Below are 18,284 nucleotides of genomic sequence, written 5' to 3'. Positions count from 1 at the left end.
GCCGCGCCGGACGCGCCCGCCCCGCTCCCGACACAGCCGGGCCGCCGCCCCTGCGCCGCCAGGCACCGCCGCCATCATGGTGAAGATCACCAAGGTAAGGGTCCCGGAGCGCAGCCGCCGGGCGGGCGGCGGGCGGACGCCGCCATGCCGGGGCGGGAGGGTGCGGATGGCGGCCTATCTGGGAGGGAGCCGGGCCGCCTTCTCGCCGCTGTGCGCTCGGGCCGCGCGGTGGCTGCAGGCCTGGTCTCCCTCGCCGTGAAGATGGCGGCGAGGGGAGGGGCCGCGGGCCCGGACGCAGCGGTTTCAAGCGGCCCCGTCCCGCTCTGCTCCGTGCGCCGGCCGCGGACGGGGGGCGCGGGGCGGGAGGGGAGCGGGGTGCGGGGTGAGGGTCCGTGTGTGTGAGGGACGCGGGTGGGCCCCGCGTCCGAGCGCGCGCGGGATGGGGGGCGGGGCTACGTCACAGTGCGGCCACGTGGGGCGCGGGGACAGCAAGCACATGGGAGCGCGCCGGGCTCCCGGGGCGGCCCCCGCGCCCCTGGAAAGGCCCCGCACACCGGCGGGCAAGGCCCCGCAGCCCCCGGACGGGCTCTTGAACGCCGCGGGGGCGGGAGGGCGGCCACGTGGTGGGGACAATTGTCTGCCGGAGCGAGCGCTCGCAGGCGACCCGGGTATGCACGGGAGCTAAACGTGGTGCTCGCCCTCTCTTTCAGACCCCGAAGAATCAGGTCAAACAGAAAAAAATGGCTCCTCCCCCGAAAAAGTTTGAGGAAAGCGAGGAAGAGGAGTCTTCTGACCTAGAGGAAAGCAGCGGAGAAGAGGTGATTGATCTAGAGATGGAGTCAGAAGGATGCACGTGTTACAGAAGTACCAAGAGGGTTGTGGGTTACACTGTAACAGCACATTAATAAACAGTCGGTGTTCCTCACTAAACTGGCTAAAGAATAAACTGCATTTCATAAGGCCAAAGCAGCGTGGGGAAAACTAGCTCAGCTGCTAAGTTTGTACTTCCAGGCTTTTGGAAGTACTGCTGGGGTCTTAAAGTCGTAAAGCTGATAAGCAAGTGGGTACTTAATTATTCTAGTAATGAATAAGCAATATGAGATTTGTCACATGCAGATAATGTGCAAGTGTAAAATTTTCGGAACGCTGAATGCTATTAAAAGATCACTGGTCTTGCTTCAGGACCAGGGAATTTGGTGGTGTTTTGGTGTTCCATAAGTAGGCTCTTAAAAGCATAAACAAGCTGGGTTTGAACTTTATTGATTCATCAGGATGGGCAGTTAAGGTACCTTAACAGAAACTGTCAAAAGGATATGCTTTAGACTGCAGTTGCTGTATGTTTGTCTGATAGTGATGTAATGGTAGCTTAAAAGGGCCGGCATGAGTTTCACACTAATGTGTCTTTCAGATGATCCCCCAGAAGAAACCACAGAAAGTTGCTGTTACTCCAGCCAAGAAGGCTGCAACTCCTGCAAAAAAAGTTGCTACTCCTGTGAAAAAGGCAATTACACCTGCAAAGAAGGTTGTGGCTACCCCACAGCCCAAAAGGGCTGTTGCTCCAACTCCTAAAAAGGCTGCAGTCCTAACCAAAGGAGCAAAAAATGGAAAGAATGCTAAGAAGGAGGAGAGTGAAGATGAAGATGATGACGAAGATGATGAGGAAGAGGAGGAAGACGAGGAGGAGGATGAAGATGATGATTCTGGTAAGTTACTTTTGAAATGTACATTGACTAAAGCTGGTTCAATCAAGTCTCATTGTATGATTTAATACTTGGGGGGCGGGTTTCATTGATTAAAAAGGGGTTATGAAGGAGAGGCGGGCAGTGGGTGGAGTTTGGAGGAGAACTGGGCTGCAGCTGCCTCACACACAGCCTGTAAAGCATCTCCTAGTTTCTTGATTGCTCTTTCTTGAACTTTTGGGCAAAATTTTGGGAAGCTCTTAAGTACTTTTTTTACTTATACCACTCGTCCTTTGAACCTTACTAGTAAAGACTTGTTGTACTGTTGGTGCAGATGAGGAAGAGGAACCACCAATGCCTGTGAAGCCTGCAGCCAAAAAGCCTGCAGCAGTACCAGCCAAAAAGCCTGCAGTTGTGCCAGCAAAGCAGGAATCTGAGGAGGAGGATGAGGATGAAGAGGACGATGAGGAGGATGATGAAGAGGATGGTATAAGATGCTTAATTATTAAACACTTAAAAGGAAGCTGGGGGAGAGGGGTAACATAGTGGATAGTGGGAGTGATGCAGTGTGTGCCCAGCTGGTTTTAGCTGGTTGCTATTGTCCATGTTGCTGAATGGATGCTAATTTCCCTACTGTTAGTAAAAGTTCTTACTCTTGGTGAACAGGTATTAGTTTTTTTTTAATGTAGTAAAACGAGGGAGAGAGACAGCTTTTGTAAAAATTAACTGTATCAAACTTTTCCTGAGAACATACAAACTTAAGGGGGTGTGAGAAACATTTTGCTTAACAGCATTTTGTTTTCTTAGTTTCAAAAGGAGGTTAATGTGGAATTATCTGAATACTGTTTCAGAGTCTGAAGATGAGGCCATGGACACAGCCCCTGTTCCAGTGAAGAAAACCACTCCAGCCAAGGCTGCACCAGTGAAAGCCAAGGCAGCAGAATCTGAAGATGAGGAAGATGATGAAGAGGATGATGATGAAGAGGACGATGAAGAGGAGGAGGATGAAGAGGATGCTGAAGAGGAAAGTGAGGATGAAAGTGAGTTGAAATGTTTTTGAGACCATAATTCTTTAATAACAGGAAAGATGCCTGAGCAAAAATGTTGTCCTGTAATGGTCTTTTGGGCTGAGGAGCAGTTGCTGAGTGACAAGAGAAGGTCTTGTGTGTGACTGGTGTAAAGATAATTGCTCCTGTTTTGATTCAGTGTAGGAAAAGTTCTGTATTTTTCAGTGTTGTTTTGTTTTCTGTCACAGAACCTGTCAAGGAAGCACCTGGAAAGAGAAAGAAAGAAATGGCCAATAAAAGTGCACCAGAGGCCAAGAAAAAGAAAACAGATGGTAAGTGGTGTGGGATCATCAAAAGATGCTTGTTTGATGGACTGTGATTGGACTCTGTTGCGTGAGGAGTGTTAACTGTGAAGGTCTGTGATGTCAGGGGTGGGGTTTCCCAGCACAAATGATGATTATAAGGGACTTAATACTGAAATATGATGTCACTTTTGAGCAAAACCTGATGTGCTAAAGCTGTCTGGAGTCTGGCTCCCAGTTTAAAAAGCAGCCTTAAAAAACCTCTGTTTTCTTATCTTTTCATTTAAAGGGCCCACATCAGCTTTCTCCATATTTGTTGGAAATTTGGTCTGCACCAAGGAGTATGACGAGCTGAAGACTGGCCTCAGAGAATTCTTTGGGAAGAAGAATATTGAAGTTTTAGATGTCAGAATCGGTGCTTCCAAGTGAGTTTATCAGTAGAATTTTACTGCTTATTTCTTTTAATTTGCAGTAATTTGTTTGGAGGGGTGCAAGTGTGCTGGTTCCCCCAAGATGCTGCAGTGGTTGCTTGGTAGTAATGGAAGAGCCACGGTACTGATGAGGGTTTAACTTTGCCTGGAACTTGACCAGTGGGTATCTCTCTGCTGTTGGGTTTCTGTTCATGGTTTCTGCTGCCAGAGATGGATCAGCTGAGATCTTAAGGATGCTGTTCTTTCAGGCGGTTTGGCTATGTGGACTTCTCATCTGCCGAGGATCTGGAAAAAGCTCTCCAAATGAATGGAAAGAAGTTAATGGGTTTGGAAATCAAACTGGAAAAAGCAAAGAGCAAGGAAACTATTAAAGAAAACAAAAAAGGTATGGCTCGTAACTCTGAATACCTGTGGACGTCAAAGAAAAGTCACAATGGGGGCTTGAAGTGTTACTGATGGCTGCTCTTCTGCTCTCTCATGGCAGATCTGCCTGCTTTGGGCTCTGTGCAATAAACAGTTTCTAAAACGCTGACATACAGATATGCAAGTTTAGACTGGAATATCTGCAAATGTGATCCCAAGAAAAAGTGCATATTGGGAGGGCTGAGGAAGAAATGTGTTTCTTTCTGAAACTTTAAGACTTGTTTTTTGAACTTCATGCCCATAAGGAGAAGTACAATAGTTTCATTAACTTTTGTTATAGTTGCTTTTGCAGTTTCTGAAAATGTGAATGCATACTGTTAATTTCTGCTGGATCCACTTGCTGAGTCTCACTGAACTGGCAGTGTAGATGAGGAGGGATTTTTAGCTGGTAACATGAAAGTAACCTTTCTGTCTTTGCAGAGAGAGATGCCAGAACGCTGTTTTTGAAGAACCTGCCCTACCGCTTAACTGAGGATGAAATCAGGGAGGTGTTTGAAAATGCACTGGAAGTCCGGATAGTGATGAACAAGGATGGCAGCAGCAAAGGGTGTGTAGCTGAGAGGACTGTTGTGTGTTTGCTGTTTCTTCAGCACTTGGCATATTCTGATAAGCTTACGTGTCCTTTGGCTGCCTTAAGGAACCTGCTGCATTAGCTGTACTACTTTCTGCAGCATTTTTCTTCTACGTCTTTCACTCCCTCATTTATGAACTTAGTCACTCCTGGAAGGGGGTGTAAGCTTACATTCTTTTCTGTGCTGTAGGATGGCCTATGTTGAATTTAAAACAGAAGCTGAGGCAAACAAAGCTCTGGAGGAGAAGCAGGGCACAGAGATTGAGGGTCGTGCCGTGGTCATTGACTTCACTGGTGAGAAGAGCCAGCAAGAACATCAGAAAGGTACTTTTTGTACTGATAACATGCATATAGATGACATTCAGGATTCATATCCACTTGTTTCAGAAGTTCCTGGAGATACGGCAACTGAAAACACTGCAAGAAAACTAAGATACCAGGCCTTTTTGCCTGACTTGTGCACTGCATCCTGTGCATTTCATGTCTCTACTGCATATTTCAGATGGGGGGGGGGGGGAGTGCAACTGGTCTAGGTGACAAAAACAGGGTTGGATTTGGCTTTGTGCCTCACCTTGAGGTGAGGAAGGGGGCAACAAGTATACTTACCCCCAGTCAGGGTTGGATAACTAGAGGAAAAAGGCTCTCCTTCTCCAGACTTGCACTTAACAGCACTGGCTTTTCCCAATAGGAGGAGAGTCGAAGACCCTAATTGTCAACAACCTCTCGTATGCTGCTACAGAAGAGACTCTCCAAGAAGTGTTTAAGAAAGCTTCTTCCATCAAGGTGCCACAGAACAACCAGGGCAGGCCTAAAGGGTATGTGGTGCCTTTCTTCTGACCCCCAAGCTGGCATTGCAAATGACTTGCCTCCAAGTATCCCTTGTTACTCCCAGGCTGACTGGAATCTTCCTCTCCATGTAGGTATGCATTTGTAGATTTTGCCACAGCTGAGGATGCCAGAGAGGCATTGAATTCCTGTAACAACACAGAGATTGAAGGCAGAACAATCAGACTGGAATTCAGTTCACCATCATGGCAGAAAGGGAACACGAACGCACGAGGTGGAGGAGGAGGAGGAGGAGGATTCAATCGTAAGTGTTTCATGTTTGATCTCCAGCTGTGGCAGGAGGGCACCATCCAGGCAAATCTGGGGCTGCTTTTAAAAAAAAATTAAACATGCCAGTGGAGTGAAATACTTGCATCGTAAGCAAGTGTGCTGGATATGATGACTGATTATCTGAAATGCTGATGAAACTGTTGTCAAATTCCTCTAGATAGTCAAGTGCTGATCCAGCAGTGTCTGTACTGTTAGTTATTATCACTGTTGATAAGGTGCAAGCATCTATTTTAAAAAAGGGAGCTGGGCAAACTTAATTTGGCAGTATCAGGTTGGCTGATGGAAGTCTTTGATGTCAGGCTCTAACTGCAGTCCTGAAAAAGTTTTCATGGACTTCAGGTGCCTGATCTGTTCCTTGAAAACAACCCCTTTATCCCTGAGAACTGTTCTGGGAGCCAGTAGTGGATGTGATGTTATGAAGCTGAAGCTGAAGGTTGCCTTGCTCAGGCTGATTGACTTCTGAATGTACTCCCTTTTCACAGAGCAAAGCAAAACACTGTTTGTCAGAGGCCTTTCTGAGGACACCACGGAGGAGACGTTAAGAGAATCGTTTGAAGGCTCAATAAGCGCGAGAATAGTCACAGACAGAGACACTGGATCATCTAAAGGGTAGGCTAAACATCACCTGGGATAGGTTCAGGTGCTACAGAGCACCTCATTTTAGCTGATCTCTGCAATGCAGTGTGTTTCTCATGCTCATGTGGGTGGTTCTGTGAAACTGGGAAATGGGCTGGGAGCAGAGAACACAGCCTGGGGTCCACTGGTGGAGGGCAGCATGTGCTCACTTCACACCTCTTCTCAATGAGCTCCTTCCTGCCAACAAATCCGTGGCAGCCAATGGATTCGCACGAGAAGAAAATTAACTGTTCAGTACTGGCAAACTCACAGTGGGCCTCCATCGATTGTGATTAGCCACTGCTGTCCTACAAGTCACATGTCCTGTGGGATGCAGAAGTGCTCGCATTTGATTCCGAAAGGATTTCTGTCAGGAACCTGAAGGTGGTGCTGCAGCTCATGGAATGTGACTGTCACTCTTGTAACCTGTTTCCTAGGTTTGGGTTTGTGGACTTCAGCTCTGCAGAAGATGCCAAAGCAGCTAAAGAAGCCATGGAAGATGGAGAGATAGATGGAAACAAAGTGATCCTTGACTTTGCCAAGCCAAAGGGTGACTTCCAGCGTGGAGGCGGATTTGGTGGTCGTGGTGGCAGAGGAGGTGGCCGAGGAGGAAGAGGTGGATTTGGTGGCAGAGGTGGTGGCAGAGGTGGATTTGGAGGTAAGAGGAAGCAAATGCTGCTGTTTGGAGGGGGTGTGCTTAGAAATGAACCCCAAACCATTCTTGGGGTTATGGTGTGGGGCTACCACAGAGCATTAGATGTGAATTTATTTTCTGTCCTGTGCCAGGTTGGGTTTGGAAGGGTAGTGGTGTATATATATACCACTGCAATATATTTGTGTGTGTGTGTATATGTATATATATATATATGGTATATATCATAGATACTATACCGGTAACTCTGTTTTTTGCAATAATTTTCTTTCTAGGTAGAGGAGGTGGCTTCCGAGGAGGCAGAGGAGGAGGTGGAGATCATAAGCCACAGGGGAAGAAAATCAAGTTTGAATAAACTTCCCCTTTCCTTTCCCTTGTCCTGCTCTCCGAGACTATCTGAAAGGACTCCGGGGGTTTTTATTTTCCTTTGATCTTGGCGGAGCCTTCGGAGGACATTCCAAGAAGCGAAGCAGTACTGTGAGCCACTTGGAAGATAAAATTCTCATTTCAAGGAAGAGAGAGCAAGCCATTTTGACTGCTTGCCTGTTCAAATGAACTTTTTAAAACAAAGAGTGATAGATGTGGGAATTTACCCCTTGTCTGTGAGTTGTCTTGAATTTATAATGTTTTACCCATGTACAAATTTTTTTTTTTTCCTATAAACTTCTGTAGCATTTTTGCTGTAAAAATGCAGAATGTTTTATCATTTGTGCTTTAGCATCCTGTCTTGGACAGATTAAAGGACCTAAACTGGTTCGTGTTACTTCTGTGCCACTAAATGAAGCCAGGCTGTGAGAAACAGGCTGTCTGTAACCTTCCCTCTCTTGGGTTAAGGTCATTGGTGTCACAGCAGCAGCTTCCGTCCTGCTTTGCTCTAGCCTGTGCCAGCAGTGTTGTATGTGTGCTGTGTTAGCAGGAAGGAGGGGAGAAGAGTATGATGGACAAGGTAAGCTCTGTAACCACGACCATATTGTATTTCTTTCTTCTTTTTATTTTTTTTTTTTTAACTGAAGATGCTGTGATGGTGCTTGCTAGCCAATTGCTTTTCTACTTTCTTTTTAAACAAAGTAAATCAGACCTTGTACTAAGGCCCTGCAGTTCAGTTGCTCTCTCCTACAGGCATTTTCTCTTGTGCTTCATTCAAATTGACGACTCTTGTCCCTAAATGTGAAGCAAATACATGAACAGGAGTTTGGGATAAGTGGCTGCTTGTTTGTAACCAAACTCAGGCCTGCTGCCCTTCCTCATGTGGGGTCAGGCACCAACCTGAGGATGGAGGGACTCAGTCCTGGCCAGTCCTGTGGCAGTGGTCACTGGCTGGTTTTACGAGCCAGGCACAGGGTGCTGTCCTGCAGTGGTAGCTGTTTGAGTACATGGCTTTTCCAGATCTGTGGGTGCAGAAAACATGAGCCTTCCTGGGTGCAGGGACCCACAGTGTCATCTACCAGTGTCCTGCTGAAGGGTCCAGCCCTGGCTTTTGGCCTTGGGCCTGTGCCAGTGACCTCCAGCTCTGGCTCTGGTCATGGACCGTTCCACCCTCCCGGCACACTGGGCCAGTGCTGGGATGGTCCCTGCCCTGCCGAGCCTTTGCAGCCCCTCATGCTGCTGTGGCTGATTCTCCCTGGCTTCCCAACGTCGAGTCCTTCGCGAAAGGCAATTCCCTGTGGCTAAAACTAAACCAGTAGTGGCTGGGGCCGCTTTAGCTGGAGGGTTGTGGGGTTTGTGTGCCGTGTCTCATCGCCCCCGGCTCTGACCCAGGGTTTCCCCAGCCCTTCGCCAGCGGCCATTTTGCAGCCGCGGCCCGGCGGCAAATGGTCGGAGAGGTGGGCCCGCCCGCCAGGGGGCAGCACCGCCCGCGCCGCGCGTCGTTCCCGCCATTCCTGGCCGGGTTCTGCCTGAGGGGCGCGGCCGGGGGAGCCTCGGGCCTGACCTGTTTCACACCAGCGCACCGCCCTAATCCCACTCCCGGACCCTGGGATCCTGGCTGGAACATTTGCTCGCACTCCAGTACCCTGCAGTAGAATCATCCACTCACCATTTGCATTTTGTCCATGCATATGAAATTTTTGGTGCCCTGGAGAAGCCAGCCCCAGCGGCAGATGGCCCCGCCTGCCAAATACAGTATGTCCTGGTCCCCTTTGCTGGCCTCTCTGCTCCCCAGCACCGGGAGTGATCGGGCCAGGTGCCAGCCCTGGAAACTGAGGCCCAGGTATCCACACCATGGTGAGACCCAAGGGCTCATCTGTGGCTTTCCTCTTTTTCAGCCCAGCCAGGTTCAAACCTGATGGCCAGGGCTTGTGTTACCCCATGCTGGTGCTTTGGCTGTGGAAGTGAGCAAGGTCCTGCTGTGGGGAGAGGGTGACAGGGACAGGAGCTGCCCATCTCCTTCTGCACAAGGAGAGAGTGTTCAACAAAACCAGTGAGTTTGCAACCCTGCTGAGTGGCTTTTGCCACAGAGGTTGAGAGGGGAAGCTCTTCCCTGCAGGGCACCAGGGGGCTCTGAAGTTTAGTTTGAAATGGAGGTGGAGGAGTGCATGAAAGAGAGAAAATACCCACCAGGCTTGTTACCGTGCCAGTCTCCATAAGGAAGCTGTGCCAGAATGGAACAGGGCAGCTACAGCCCCCAGCTGCCCACTCCAAGAAGTAGTTCTGTCACTGTAGCCCATTGCTAGGTTTTGTTCCCAGCAGAAACTCACTAGAGACATGAGGTGAAGGCTTGTAGGATTGTTTTCTTTTTCTTTTAACCTTTATTTAGAAACTAGAATATTCACCAAAATCTACAAGGTTTCTCTGTACAGGTCCCACCAGGTGAAGAACAACACTGAGAGATGTCTGCACACAGCCCCAGCTCACCGTACACATCGCTACGGAGAACAAGAGCTGACCCTGCATCCAGGATAAATGTACAGCCCAAAGTACTGTACCTGACATAAATTATGGAGGTATCAATTTGGAAAGTGTTTCTGAACTCACTCCTGTTGGAAGGAGGGAGGGGAGGGAAAAGGAAAGAGTTGTGTGCTGCCAAAGCCCAGTGGGTACCAAAAATGCCCTCAGGACTCTGCCCTGTTGCTCCAGGGACCTGGTGCATTGTACATCCAATTTCACAGTATCACCACCAGCTGAGTCCTGGACAGCACTGGCTCTTCCTCCTCTTCAAATCTGCATCTCATCTGAGCAGGGCCATGTTGAGTGGTGTGGCTTGGCATGTGGGTGCCCTTTTAGACAGGTTTATGCCCTTTTAAAATTTATTTTCTGACCTGGGGAATGTACTTGGAGTAAATGAAACAGGCCCGTTTCCAAAATGCATTAAGAAAAAGAAAGGAAAAAAAAAAGGCACTGCACAGGGGAACCTTTGAGGTAGTAAAATTTTTTTCCTTTCAATGTCTGGCACCAGAGAGGGAGAAGGGAGTAAGGGCATATGTGCCCGTGTTTCGCTGTGCATGGTCAGGGCCATGGATGTGGCTGTGTGTGTCCACCCCCTGCAGGGACATCTGGGCATGCCAGCCCTACACACAGGGACATCTTTGTGTGCAGAGCCTGTGCCTGGGATCACGTGTGTGAACATGTGTGACTTTGCACATTCCTGTGGCTTTGCTCATGCCTGCAGTCAGTGGCTGCAGAGCATCCGTGGTCATTGCATGGCCACGTGTCTCTCTGTTGGGGGGTTTCCATCACAGCAGCCAGCCCAGGGCTCCCCTTGAGAGCTTGTGGCCCTTTCAGCTCAAAGAAAAAAGGCCATGTTTCATGACACCATTCCCTGTCACACTCCTTCATCTCAGCCTGTAGAATAAACACTGCAACAACCCTGAGAGGAGCACATGTGTGAAACACCAGCCTTCCTTCACTTTGTCCCCTTGGACCCTGCTTCTCATGCTGGAGCAGGACCAATGTTTCCAAACCTACCCTGGAGCATCACAGCTGCAGACAAACCAGGGCTGAACCTGAAGCAGCCCACACACAGGGCCTTTGGGGCTGTTGTCCCCTGCAAGGCAAAGCCGTGAGGGCAGCTGTGCAGCAAGCAGAGGGCCTCCCCTGGGATGCCCAGGAGGTAGGGTCCCAGAAGTGACAAATCCCTGGGGCACTCCAAGGGGGCCACCAGTTTTCTCCACCGCTTCCTTTGCTGCAGGCAAGGGCAGCTGGCCTAGTCTCTTTCCTGCCAGGAGGAACAAATCCCTGAGGAATTTCAGCTGGGTGCATTCCTCTTATGTGCAGTAAGGCTGCAGAGGGGCTGGAGAACCAAGCACAGCCCAGGCTGGTGCTGGGAGCCACCGTTGCCTGGGACCCTCTGACAGGGACAAGGACTCCAGTCCCCCAACTGCCAGGCTGAAACCTTAATGGGGACTCAGGGCTGTTGAGGGCCAGCCTCAGAGAAGAGCTCTTTCCCCAGCTACATATGGGGACACAGAGGACTTTGGTGGGGGTGAACCCAATGCACACAGGGTCAACGTTACCAAAACCTTACATGGAGAAGAAATTTGAGATAACAAATAAAATCCCATGATTTTTTAGTCAGAAGGGGCCGATGCACTTAAAATTGGCCGAACTCCCTTGGAGCAGCTTCCCTGGATAGCCAGACCCTGAACACCTCCAAAAAATGCCAGTGCCACATCCCTTCCTGCCTCCCTCCACTGCTCCACTCATGCTGCTGTGGAGGAGGTACCTAAAGCAGAGCACAAACCTCTTTGCCCTCGCTCCATTTTATGCTAGACTTGTCATGTTCTGTTGGGTTTTTTCTCTTTTTCAGCAACCCCCAACCCAGCTGGAGATAAGTGAACCACAATACAGTACAGGAACAAACACTATCACAAACCCTGCCCGCGAGCACAGCATCTCTGCCCTCCTTGCCCCGGAGGGCAGTGCCCCTGAAGGATTCATGTGCCACCAGCAGAGGCTCACCCCACCCCAGAGCAGGGATCAGTTGTCCCAGCTCCTGCAGGCCTAGCTCTCCAGAGAGACTGAACTAAAGGACATTGAGTTTTCTTGAGCATGTCAAATTACTGTGGACCAAGTCCCACATTTGGAGCAATTCTGGAGGCAGCAGTTTATGAACCACCAACATACTTCGGTAAAAACATGGCTCCTTGTTCATCTTGCTGTTCTTGTTTTTCACAATGCCAAAAGTTTTGAAGCCCTCATGCCCAACAGGTGATACTTTAAGGACCTCCAAACACATCCCTAGGAAGACGTCGTCAATGGGGTACAGCTCCAGTGTCTCTGAGGTCTTATGCAGCCTCTTGGCCAGGGCTCCATCCATGATGAAGCCCCCACCCCCTGCATAGGGTGGGTAGATGTTTTTGTTGTAGAGGGCACTGGGGATGTAGTACTTGTTCTCCTTCTTACGAATCGGCCTGGCCTTGTAGAGGACATCCCCCACAAAGAGGTCTTCTCCCTCCTTCTTATCCTCCAGGAACTCCAGGATGTTGCTGGGACTCACAAACACATCGTCGTCACCTTTGAAGATGAAGCGAACATTGTCACAGTAGATGTCGAGCCACTTCAGGAAATGGACCTCTTTGAGAGTGAGGTTGAAGAAGCTGTCCAGGAAATCCCACTGCAGGATGTCCTCATAGATGTGGTTCTCATAATCCAGCAGTTTCTGGTAGTTGGCTCTCTCCTCCTCCTTGGAGGCTGTGCCCAGCAAGAACAGCGTCCTGATCCTCTTGCCCTCCACCTCCTTCTCCTGGCCCCAGGTCCTCCGGATGGCCTCACGGCGGTCGTGCTGCGTGATGATGGACTTGACCACGATGAGCAGGTAGACATCCCCGCTGCACTTCTCCGGGTGGTTGATCAGCATGGGGAAGTAGCGGCAGTGCCGATAGAGCAGGAACTGCTGGAAGTTGGGCTCCAGCCCTTTGAACCAATCCACCTTGCTGAAGTTGTGGTTGGCTGAGCAGTTGGTAGTGGTGACATCCCAGGATTTTGTTTGCTTTGCCATCACGCTCTCCTCCTTCACAGGAGCTTTCTCCTTCTTGGTCTTCCAGAAAGTGCTGCTGATGGAGAAGGCATTGTCTCTCTTCTGCGATTTCAAGGGCTCTGAAGGGGGGAGTTCTTTTTGCTGCTGGCCCTGCATGAACTGGTTGGGGGCCATTCCGCGCTGCAGCACCGTCACTGTAATGATCAGCAAGAAGGAGAGACAAACTGTTTTGTAGATGGTCTTCTTCCTAAAGGGAAGAGACAAGGGGTTAAAGAGAAGAAGCTACAGGCTGCAAGAAGTTTGTCTACAAAAGCACCTCCTCAAGAGGTCATAAGATGCTCATAATCTGTGTTCCATCACCTTTTGAGGAGTAGAAACCTCATGGGAAGAGCTGCGGGACACCTCCATGCGTTCTTCCCAGCTGCATCCTGCTTGTGGGGTGGCTCTGGGGCCACACTTAACTGTAGGAACAGGCACAAGGCATGTGGGGGTGGCTGCAGTGTCATCTGGTAACCCCAGTGCTAGGGCCAGGGAAGGGTTCACAGGAAAGATGAAAATGGGCTGAGAGAGAGAAATCAGGGTGAGAGTTTCAGCAAGGCAGCTGTTTCAGAGGAAAGTCCCAAGGGAAACCGCTGTTTCAGCCATCTGAAAATTGCAGTTTAGGACAAGAGCAGGAGGGAATTATCTCTTCCATGGAAGCCTTAGCTCCAAGACAGACATACTGTCCATGGCCTAGACTGGCATTATGGGTTACACAGCACTGAGAAACCAGAGCTGGGAAGACCATAAGAGTCAACAGGAAACTGGCACTGCTGTTTCATTTCAAAATGGCACATCAGGACAAAAAAAAAAAGTCATTTGAGTCAAATTTCAAGGTTCAGTAGGAAAAAGACATTGCTAACCCTACAACCACCTTGGGAACCAGTATTTCTGGGGGCACTCCTGGGCATTTTGGCAGCTCTTGGGTCCTGTTGCTCCCTTTGTGGTAATAAGGAGCAGTGGATGCAGGGCAGATCGGGTGGGCAGATTTTCCCAGCCTGTGACAAACCAGGTGTCTGCATGTCCAGGGTGTGCAGGGGATGAGTAGATCAAATCTAGTCCTTCCCAGGGCCATCTTGCTGCTCTCCTCTGCTGCAGACCTATAGTCCTGGGAAGCTGCTGGCTCATGGGACAAACCCTGGATGGAGCTCATGGGGGCCTTGAGCGGGATCCTTCTGAGGTCCTTGGGACTGCGAGAAGGCTGCACTTGGAGATTATTGTGCACAATTCCTCCCCAGCCTGCTTTTCCACACAGCTAAAGGGTTTCTCATCCCACTGCCACAGAGGAGGGGGGCTGCCCTCTCTGCCCAGCTGCACAATGTAGCTCCTGAGCACTTGGCTTCTCCACAGCTTGCACACCTGCACCAACTCCCTCCTGCCTCAGTCCTGCGTGTTCCAGCTGCCTTGGGCCATCTCCCTGTGCAAATGAGCACTGGGCACGGGACGATGGCAGCTGAGCTCCTCATGTCCACTCCAACAGCTTCCCAAGGGCAGCCCTATCTCTATCTGCTCCGACACAAGGTGCTTGGCAGTCTGTAGACCCCTTTTTCCTGCCACTGTGTTGTGGAGCTGAAGGAGACAGATGTGGCACTGGTCTCGGGATGCCCCTGTGCCTGTCCTCTTAATGTCAGAAGCACATCCCAGCCTAGGTGACACCCACGGGGACAGCCCTCAGGCCCCTGCTCCCATCAGAGACAGAAAGATCCAGAATCAACTCTAGCAGGCAGATGGCACCTTCACTTCAGGACAGTCCAGAGAAGGAGCTTGATGCTGAAATCTGAAATATTTAACCCAAGTATTTTCCAGACAGACAAAAAACCCCAAAAAAGCCATGAAACTCTCCTAGACCCGGGGGCTGGATTGTGATCAGAACCACCAGGAAGCTGCTGGAGTTTCGGGCCTCAGACTGCACCAAAACACCTGCTTGGTGGGACACCCCATAGGCCCTCAGACTCCCTGGGGCAGGGGACAACATTGTGCTCAGGGATTTCACTCACCCTGAAATGCAGGAACCCCCAGATGGGAACCAGGAGCTTTCAGGAGCTCCTATCTCTGGCTTCACCCTGAAGCACGAAGTTTTGAGCCCGATGTTTTCATGGGAAAACTGTGATCACTAGTGTGGACTGTGGGAGCGAGCGTGGAAATAAGTAATTATGGGTAAATGGATAGATATTCCCCATCCGGTTTTATATGTGGCCACTCATCTGAGACTGATGAGGGAGCAGTTCTGATTAGATCTCACCATTCCCTTAACCCTCTCCTGCCCTGCCTGCACAGCTTTGAGCTTATTCTTACAAATCCTCCCGTTCCAATACAACTTTACTCCAAGCACAGCCAAGTGATGTTTAAAAGCTCTCATCCATACCCGGCACTGCCGCAGAAATAACCCCTGTCACCCCCTGTGTAGTAATTCCATTTGCATCAATCCCATCCCACCACAATCTTACACTCCCCACCACACAAGGACAACGAGTGATAAAATACCCAACCTGAGGGATAGCCAAATGTTCCCCAAAAGCCAAAGGGCAGGCAATTACTGATATAATTTTTTAAAATTTGCATAGGTAGGCCTGTCGCTAACTGGCACAGATGGGTCCCAGCCTTGGCAGACTCAGCTTAACAGAGAGGAGCTGCATGGGTGCACCGATTCCCATTACTCTCCTTGGGTCCAGACAGAAGACTGACCCACGGCTGAGGGGAGAACTCCAGCTTTTATTAAGACGTGGAGTGTCGAGTGGCCTGGGTATGTTTATAGGTGAGGTGTTGCACAACAGCACAGAAACTTATTCCTTCTCCCTTCAGTTTCCCAGCTCTTACCAGTGCAACTCCTGCTTTGTTATAAGAACCTATTTGGGATTTTTCCTACTGGTCTGACTGCAAATCACGGGGCCCCACCAGGTCCAGCAGGAACCAGGAGCCCCACAGCCGCCTCTGCCCTGCAGAAACCCTGACCCTGCACTGCCAGGAAATTGCCGGGAAGACCCTGAGCCACAACTGCAGGCAATTCCCACATCAAGGGTTTGGGGGGCAAAAGAGCAACAGTTGTTCGTGCATCTTTTTGGGTCATGAGCCTTTTTGCTCTGTGGTCTCCTCAGCTGGGAAGTACTTCAGGTACAGGTGTAAAAGTAGCTCCTGCTTTCTGGGGATGCATTGGCAAGGGAGGTGCTTTGGGTTTGTTGCCATCACAGAGAAGTCACCCTGCCAAGCCCCAGGACATTTGGGGCACAGCCCCCAGCCAGTTTCCATAGCAACCCCCGGAACTGGGGACACCCAGCACTGCAGGGTCCAAGGGTGGCAGCCACTGGGGTGGGGCTCCCATCGGTACCAACCAGGACTGACTGCCCCAGCTGCTGGTGTTGGTGCCATCAAGAGAGCTTTGAAAGGGTCTTAACCTGCTCCTTCTCTTCCCTTTTATCCACCAAGGAAACTTCAAAAAAGCCTTCAAAAGCCTTCCTGTGAGGTGGCTGCGACACCAGGCAGTTAAACATAAACTCCTAATTAGAGGTGGGCAGTATCCCTTTCAGGTATTGATGCTCGAGGGCAGATGAGGCCCCGGGAGACAGGGGCTCTCTACCCCCATCCCGTTCACTTTGGATTCACGTGAAAACCTCTTTGATCCGTCAGCGCTGTCTATTTATGTGAATGGGTTTTTTCTGGTCCCTCAGTTAGACCCAGTCACTGGAGGTACGGCCAATATCGAATCCCGTCTGTTGGTAGTGCCAAGGATTTGGAGAAGGGATCCTATAAAGGGGCAGATGCTGGGCAGAAAGCACCCAAATGACCCCAGAAATAGCCTGTGCATTAACTGGGTGCAAGCACCAAGTGGGGCCGCAGCTCGCGATGGGGGTGCCCGGAGATGCGTCCCCTCCTCATAAAAGCTGTCTGGTTTAAATACAAGGCGGTAAAAACACGGTTCTGGGGAAGAGGCAAGAGCTGAAACCCCGGGTGTTGCCCCCGCCGAGGGCATCTGCCCCCGGGCTGGCGCTGCCGTGGGACAGGGACCCCACCGGGCAGGGCTGGAGGCCCTGCTCTCCCCGGCCCCACCACAGAAACCAGCCCTTTTCAGGGAAAAGCTGGGAAAGGCATCCCCAGGGATGGGGGCCACCAACCGGCCGCCCCTGCCCGTTGCCCCCATCCTGCCTCCCACCGGGTCGGAGCTCCGGTGCCCGGGATGGAGAGAAATTTCTGTCGGGAGGGGACCCCCAGAGAGCCTTGCCCGGGGTACCGCGGCCAGGGAGACCCCGCCGGGAGCCCCACAGAGCCGGGGCGGCAGGAGGGTCGCTCCTGGGGTGGGGGCAGACGGACGGGACAAATGACAAACTCCGTCCTTAGTCGCTTCCCCATGCCCACCAGAGCTGCCCTTTCCCGGCCAGCCACCCCCGAGGCGACTCTCGAAAGGGACCCGGCGGGGAGGGGAGCTCGCAGTCCCCCGGCTCCGGGCAGGACGCAGCGCCGGGACGGCGGTGCCAGGCAGCGAGAGCGGAGGACACGGGACGGCGGAGCAGGGGACACAGGGACTCGGTAAGGGAGCGGGGCAGGAGAGGGCTCGGGCTCCGCGCTCTCCGGAGATCACTCACCACTGGAACATGCTGGGAGTGGGACGGGGCGGCCGCTCCGCTGCTGGCCGGGCTGCCCGCGGTCCGGGCGCTTCTCTCTGCGCTCTTCCTCCTCCTCCTCCTCTTCTTTTTTCTTTTTTTTCCCCCTACTTTTTCTCTTTTCCCTCCCCTCTCTCTCCGAGGTGGAGCCTAGAGATGGATAGCAGAGCAGGTAGGTTAACTCTTGCCCTGCCCCTCCGTCCCGTCCCCCCGCCCGCCCCAGCAGGCAGAGACCTCCCCAGTGCTCCGAGGGCAAGGAGTTTAAAGGTGACACCCCACACGTCCCCCTGAGGACCCTCCCTGCTGCTGATGGGACACTCACCAGAATCTGGGAACTCGGCGGTGTCCTAGCCCAACTCCTCGTGCACCGTGCCCTTTCTGGGGTGCATTAGCTCTGCTCCAGAGCCTTTAATGCACCTCCTTGGATCCTCACCTCTCCTGGGACCCACCCTTCTCCCACGACCCACATCTCACTTAGGGTCCGCACCTTGTCAAGGACCAACAGTCTGCCCAGGACTCCAGTCTCACCAGGCATCCATGCTCTGTCCAGGACTCACACATCTCCTGTGACCCACAGCTCACGGGGGTGTAGGGAGTTGACAGGGAGTTGCTGCAGCAGGAAGGTGCCTGCTCGGCATGCTAGGACCTCTCATGGGTCAAATTTCCAACAACACCACAGGCAGGTGAGGTGTCCTTCCAAACCGTTCCTTTAGTCCTGGTTCAGATGCAGTTTCACCAGTATTCCTGCTACAGCCATATCAGTATGGGACATCCCATTGCCCATTAAGAAGCAGATTTAAGATGTTCCTTTCCTTTTAAATGTATCATTTCAATTGGAGGTCTTTTTCAGCCATAAAAATCAGTCCCTGTAATTTCTGATATCTCCCTTTTGTGTCACCCTACCAATCCCACCAGCTGCTCATGTCCACCATGAAGCCAG

General features: G+C 51.2%; 2 protein-coding genes and 3 non-coding genes across 5 annotated transcripts; 4 read left to right on the top strand and 1 right to left on the bottom strand.

Annotated features, from left to right (window-relative positions):
• Nucleotides 1–6: 6 nt before the first annotated feature.
• NCL (nucleolin) lies at nt 7–7,559 on the top strand. The gene is made up of 15 exons (XM_042042168.1): nt 7–94; nt 711–818; nt 1,409–1,703; nt 2,014–2,166; nt 2,531–2,719; nt 2,935–3,018; nt 3,278–3,413; nt 3,668–3,804; nt 4,263–4,389; nt 4,604–4,737; nt 5,102–5,228; nt 5,334–5,503; nt 6,012–6,138; nt 6,582–6,802; nt 7,072–7,559. The coding sequence occupies exons 1-15, from the start codon at nt 77–79 to the stop codon at nt 7,149–7,151; spliced, it is 2,106 nt and encodes a 701-aa protein (XP_041898102.1). The 5' UTR covers nt 7–76; the 3' UTR covers nt 7,152–7,559.
• Nucleotides 3,130–3,199, top strand: LOC121671320. The gene has a single exon (XR_006018483.1). It is a non-coding gene; the product is annotated as a small nucleolar RNA SNORD82 (small nucleolar RNA).
• On the top strand, nt 5,630–5,706 carry LOC121671321. The gene has a single exon (XR_006018484.1). It is a non-coding gene; the product is annotated as a small nucleolar RNA SNORD20 (small nucleolar RNA).
• LOC121671313 lies at nt 6,322–6,460 on the top strand. The gene has a single exon (XR_006018477.1). It is a non-coding gene; the product is annotated as a small nucleolar RNA SNORA75 (small nucleolar RNA).
• Nucleotides 7,560–9,505: 1,946 nt separating the features above from the next.
• On the bottom strand, nt 9,506–17,519 carry B3GNT7 (UDP-GlcNAc:betaGal beta-1,3-N-acetylglucosaminyltransferase 7). Its single transcript, XM_042042170.1, has 2 exons — nt 17,327–17,519; nt 9,506–12,957 (listed from the first exon to the last, which is right to left on the bottom strand). Exons 1-2 carry the CDS (start codon nt 17,335–17,337, stop codon nt 11,757–11,759), a joined length of 1,212 nt encoding a protein of 403 aa, XP_041898104.1. The 5' UTR covers nt 17,338–17,519; the 3' UTR covers nt 9,506–11,756.
• Nucleotides 17,520–18,284: the final 765 nt, after the last annotated feature.

This window comes from Corvus kubaryi, unplaced genomic scaffold, assembly GCF_017639235.1.
Source record: "Corvus kubaryi isolate FWS band 111438036 unplaced genomic scaffold, C.kubaryi_AGA036_p1.0 37397, whole genome shotgun sequence".
Taxonomy (NCBI): Eukaryota; Metazoa; Chordata; class Aves; order Passeriformes; family Corvidae; genus Corvus; species Corvus kubaryi.
Note: the sequence above shows the minus strand (reverse complement) of the source record. Positions and strands in the feature narration are given on the sequence as shown.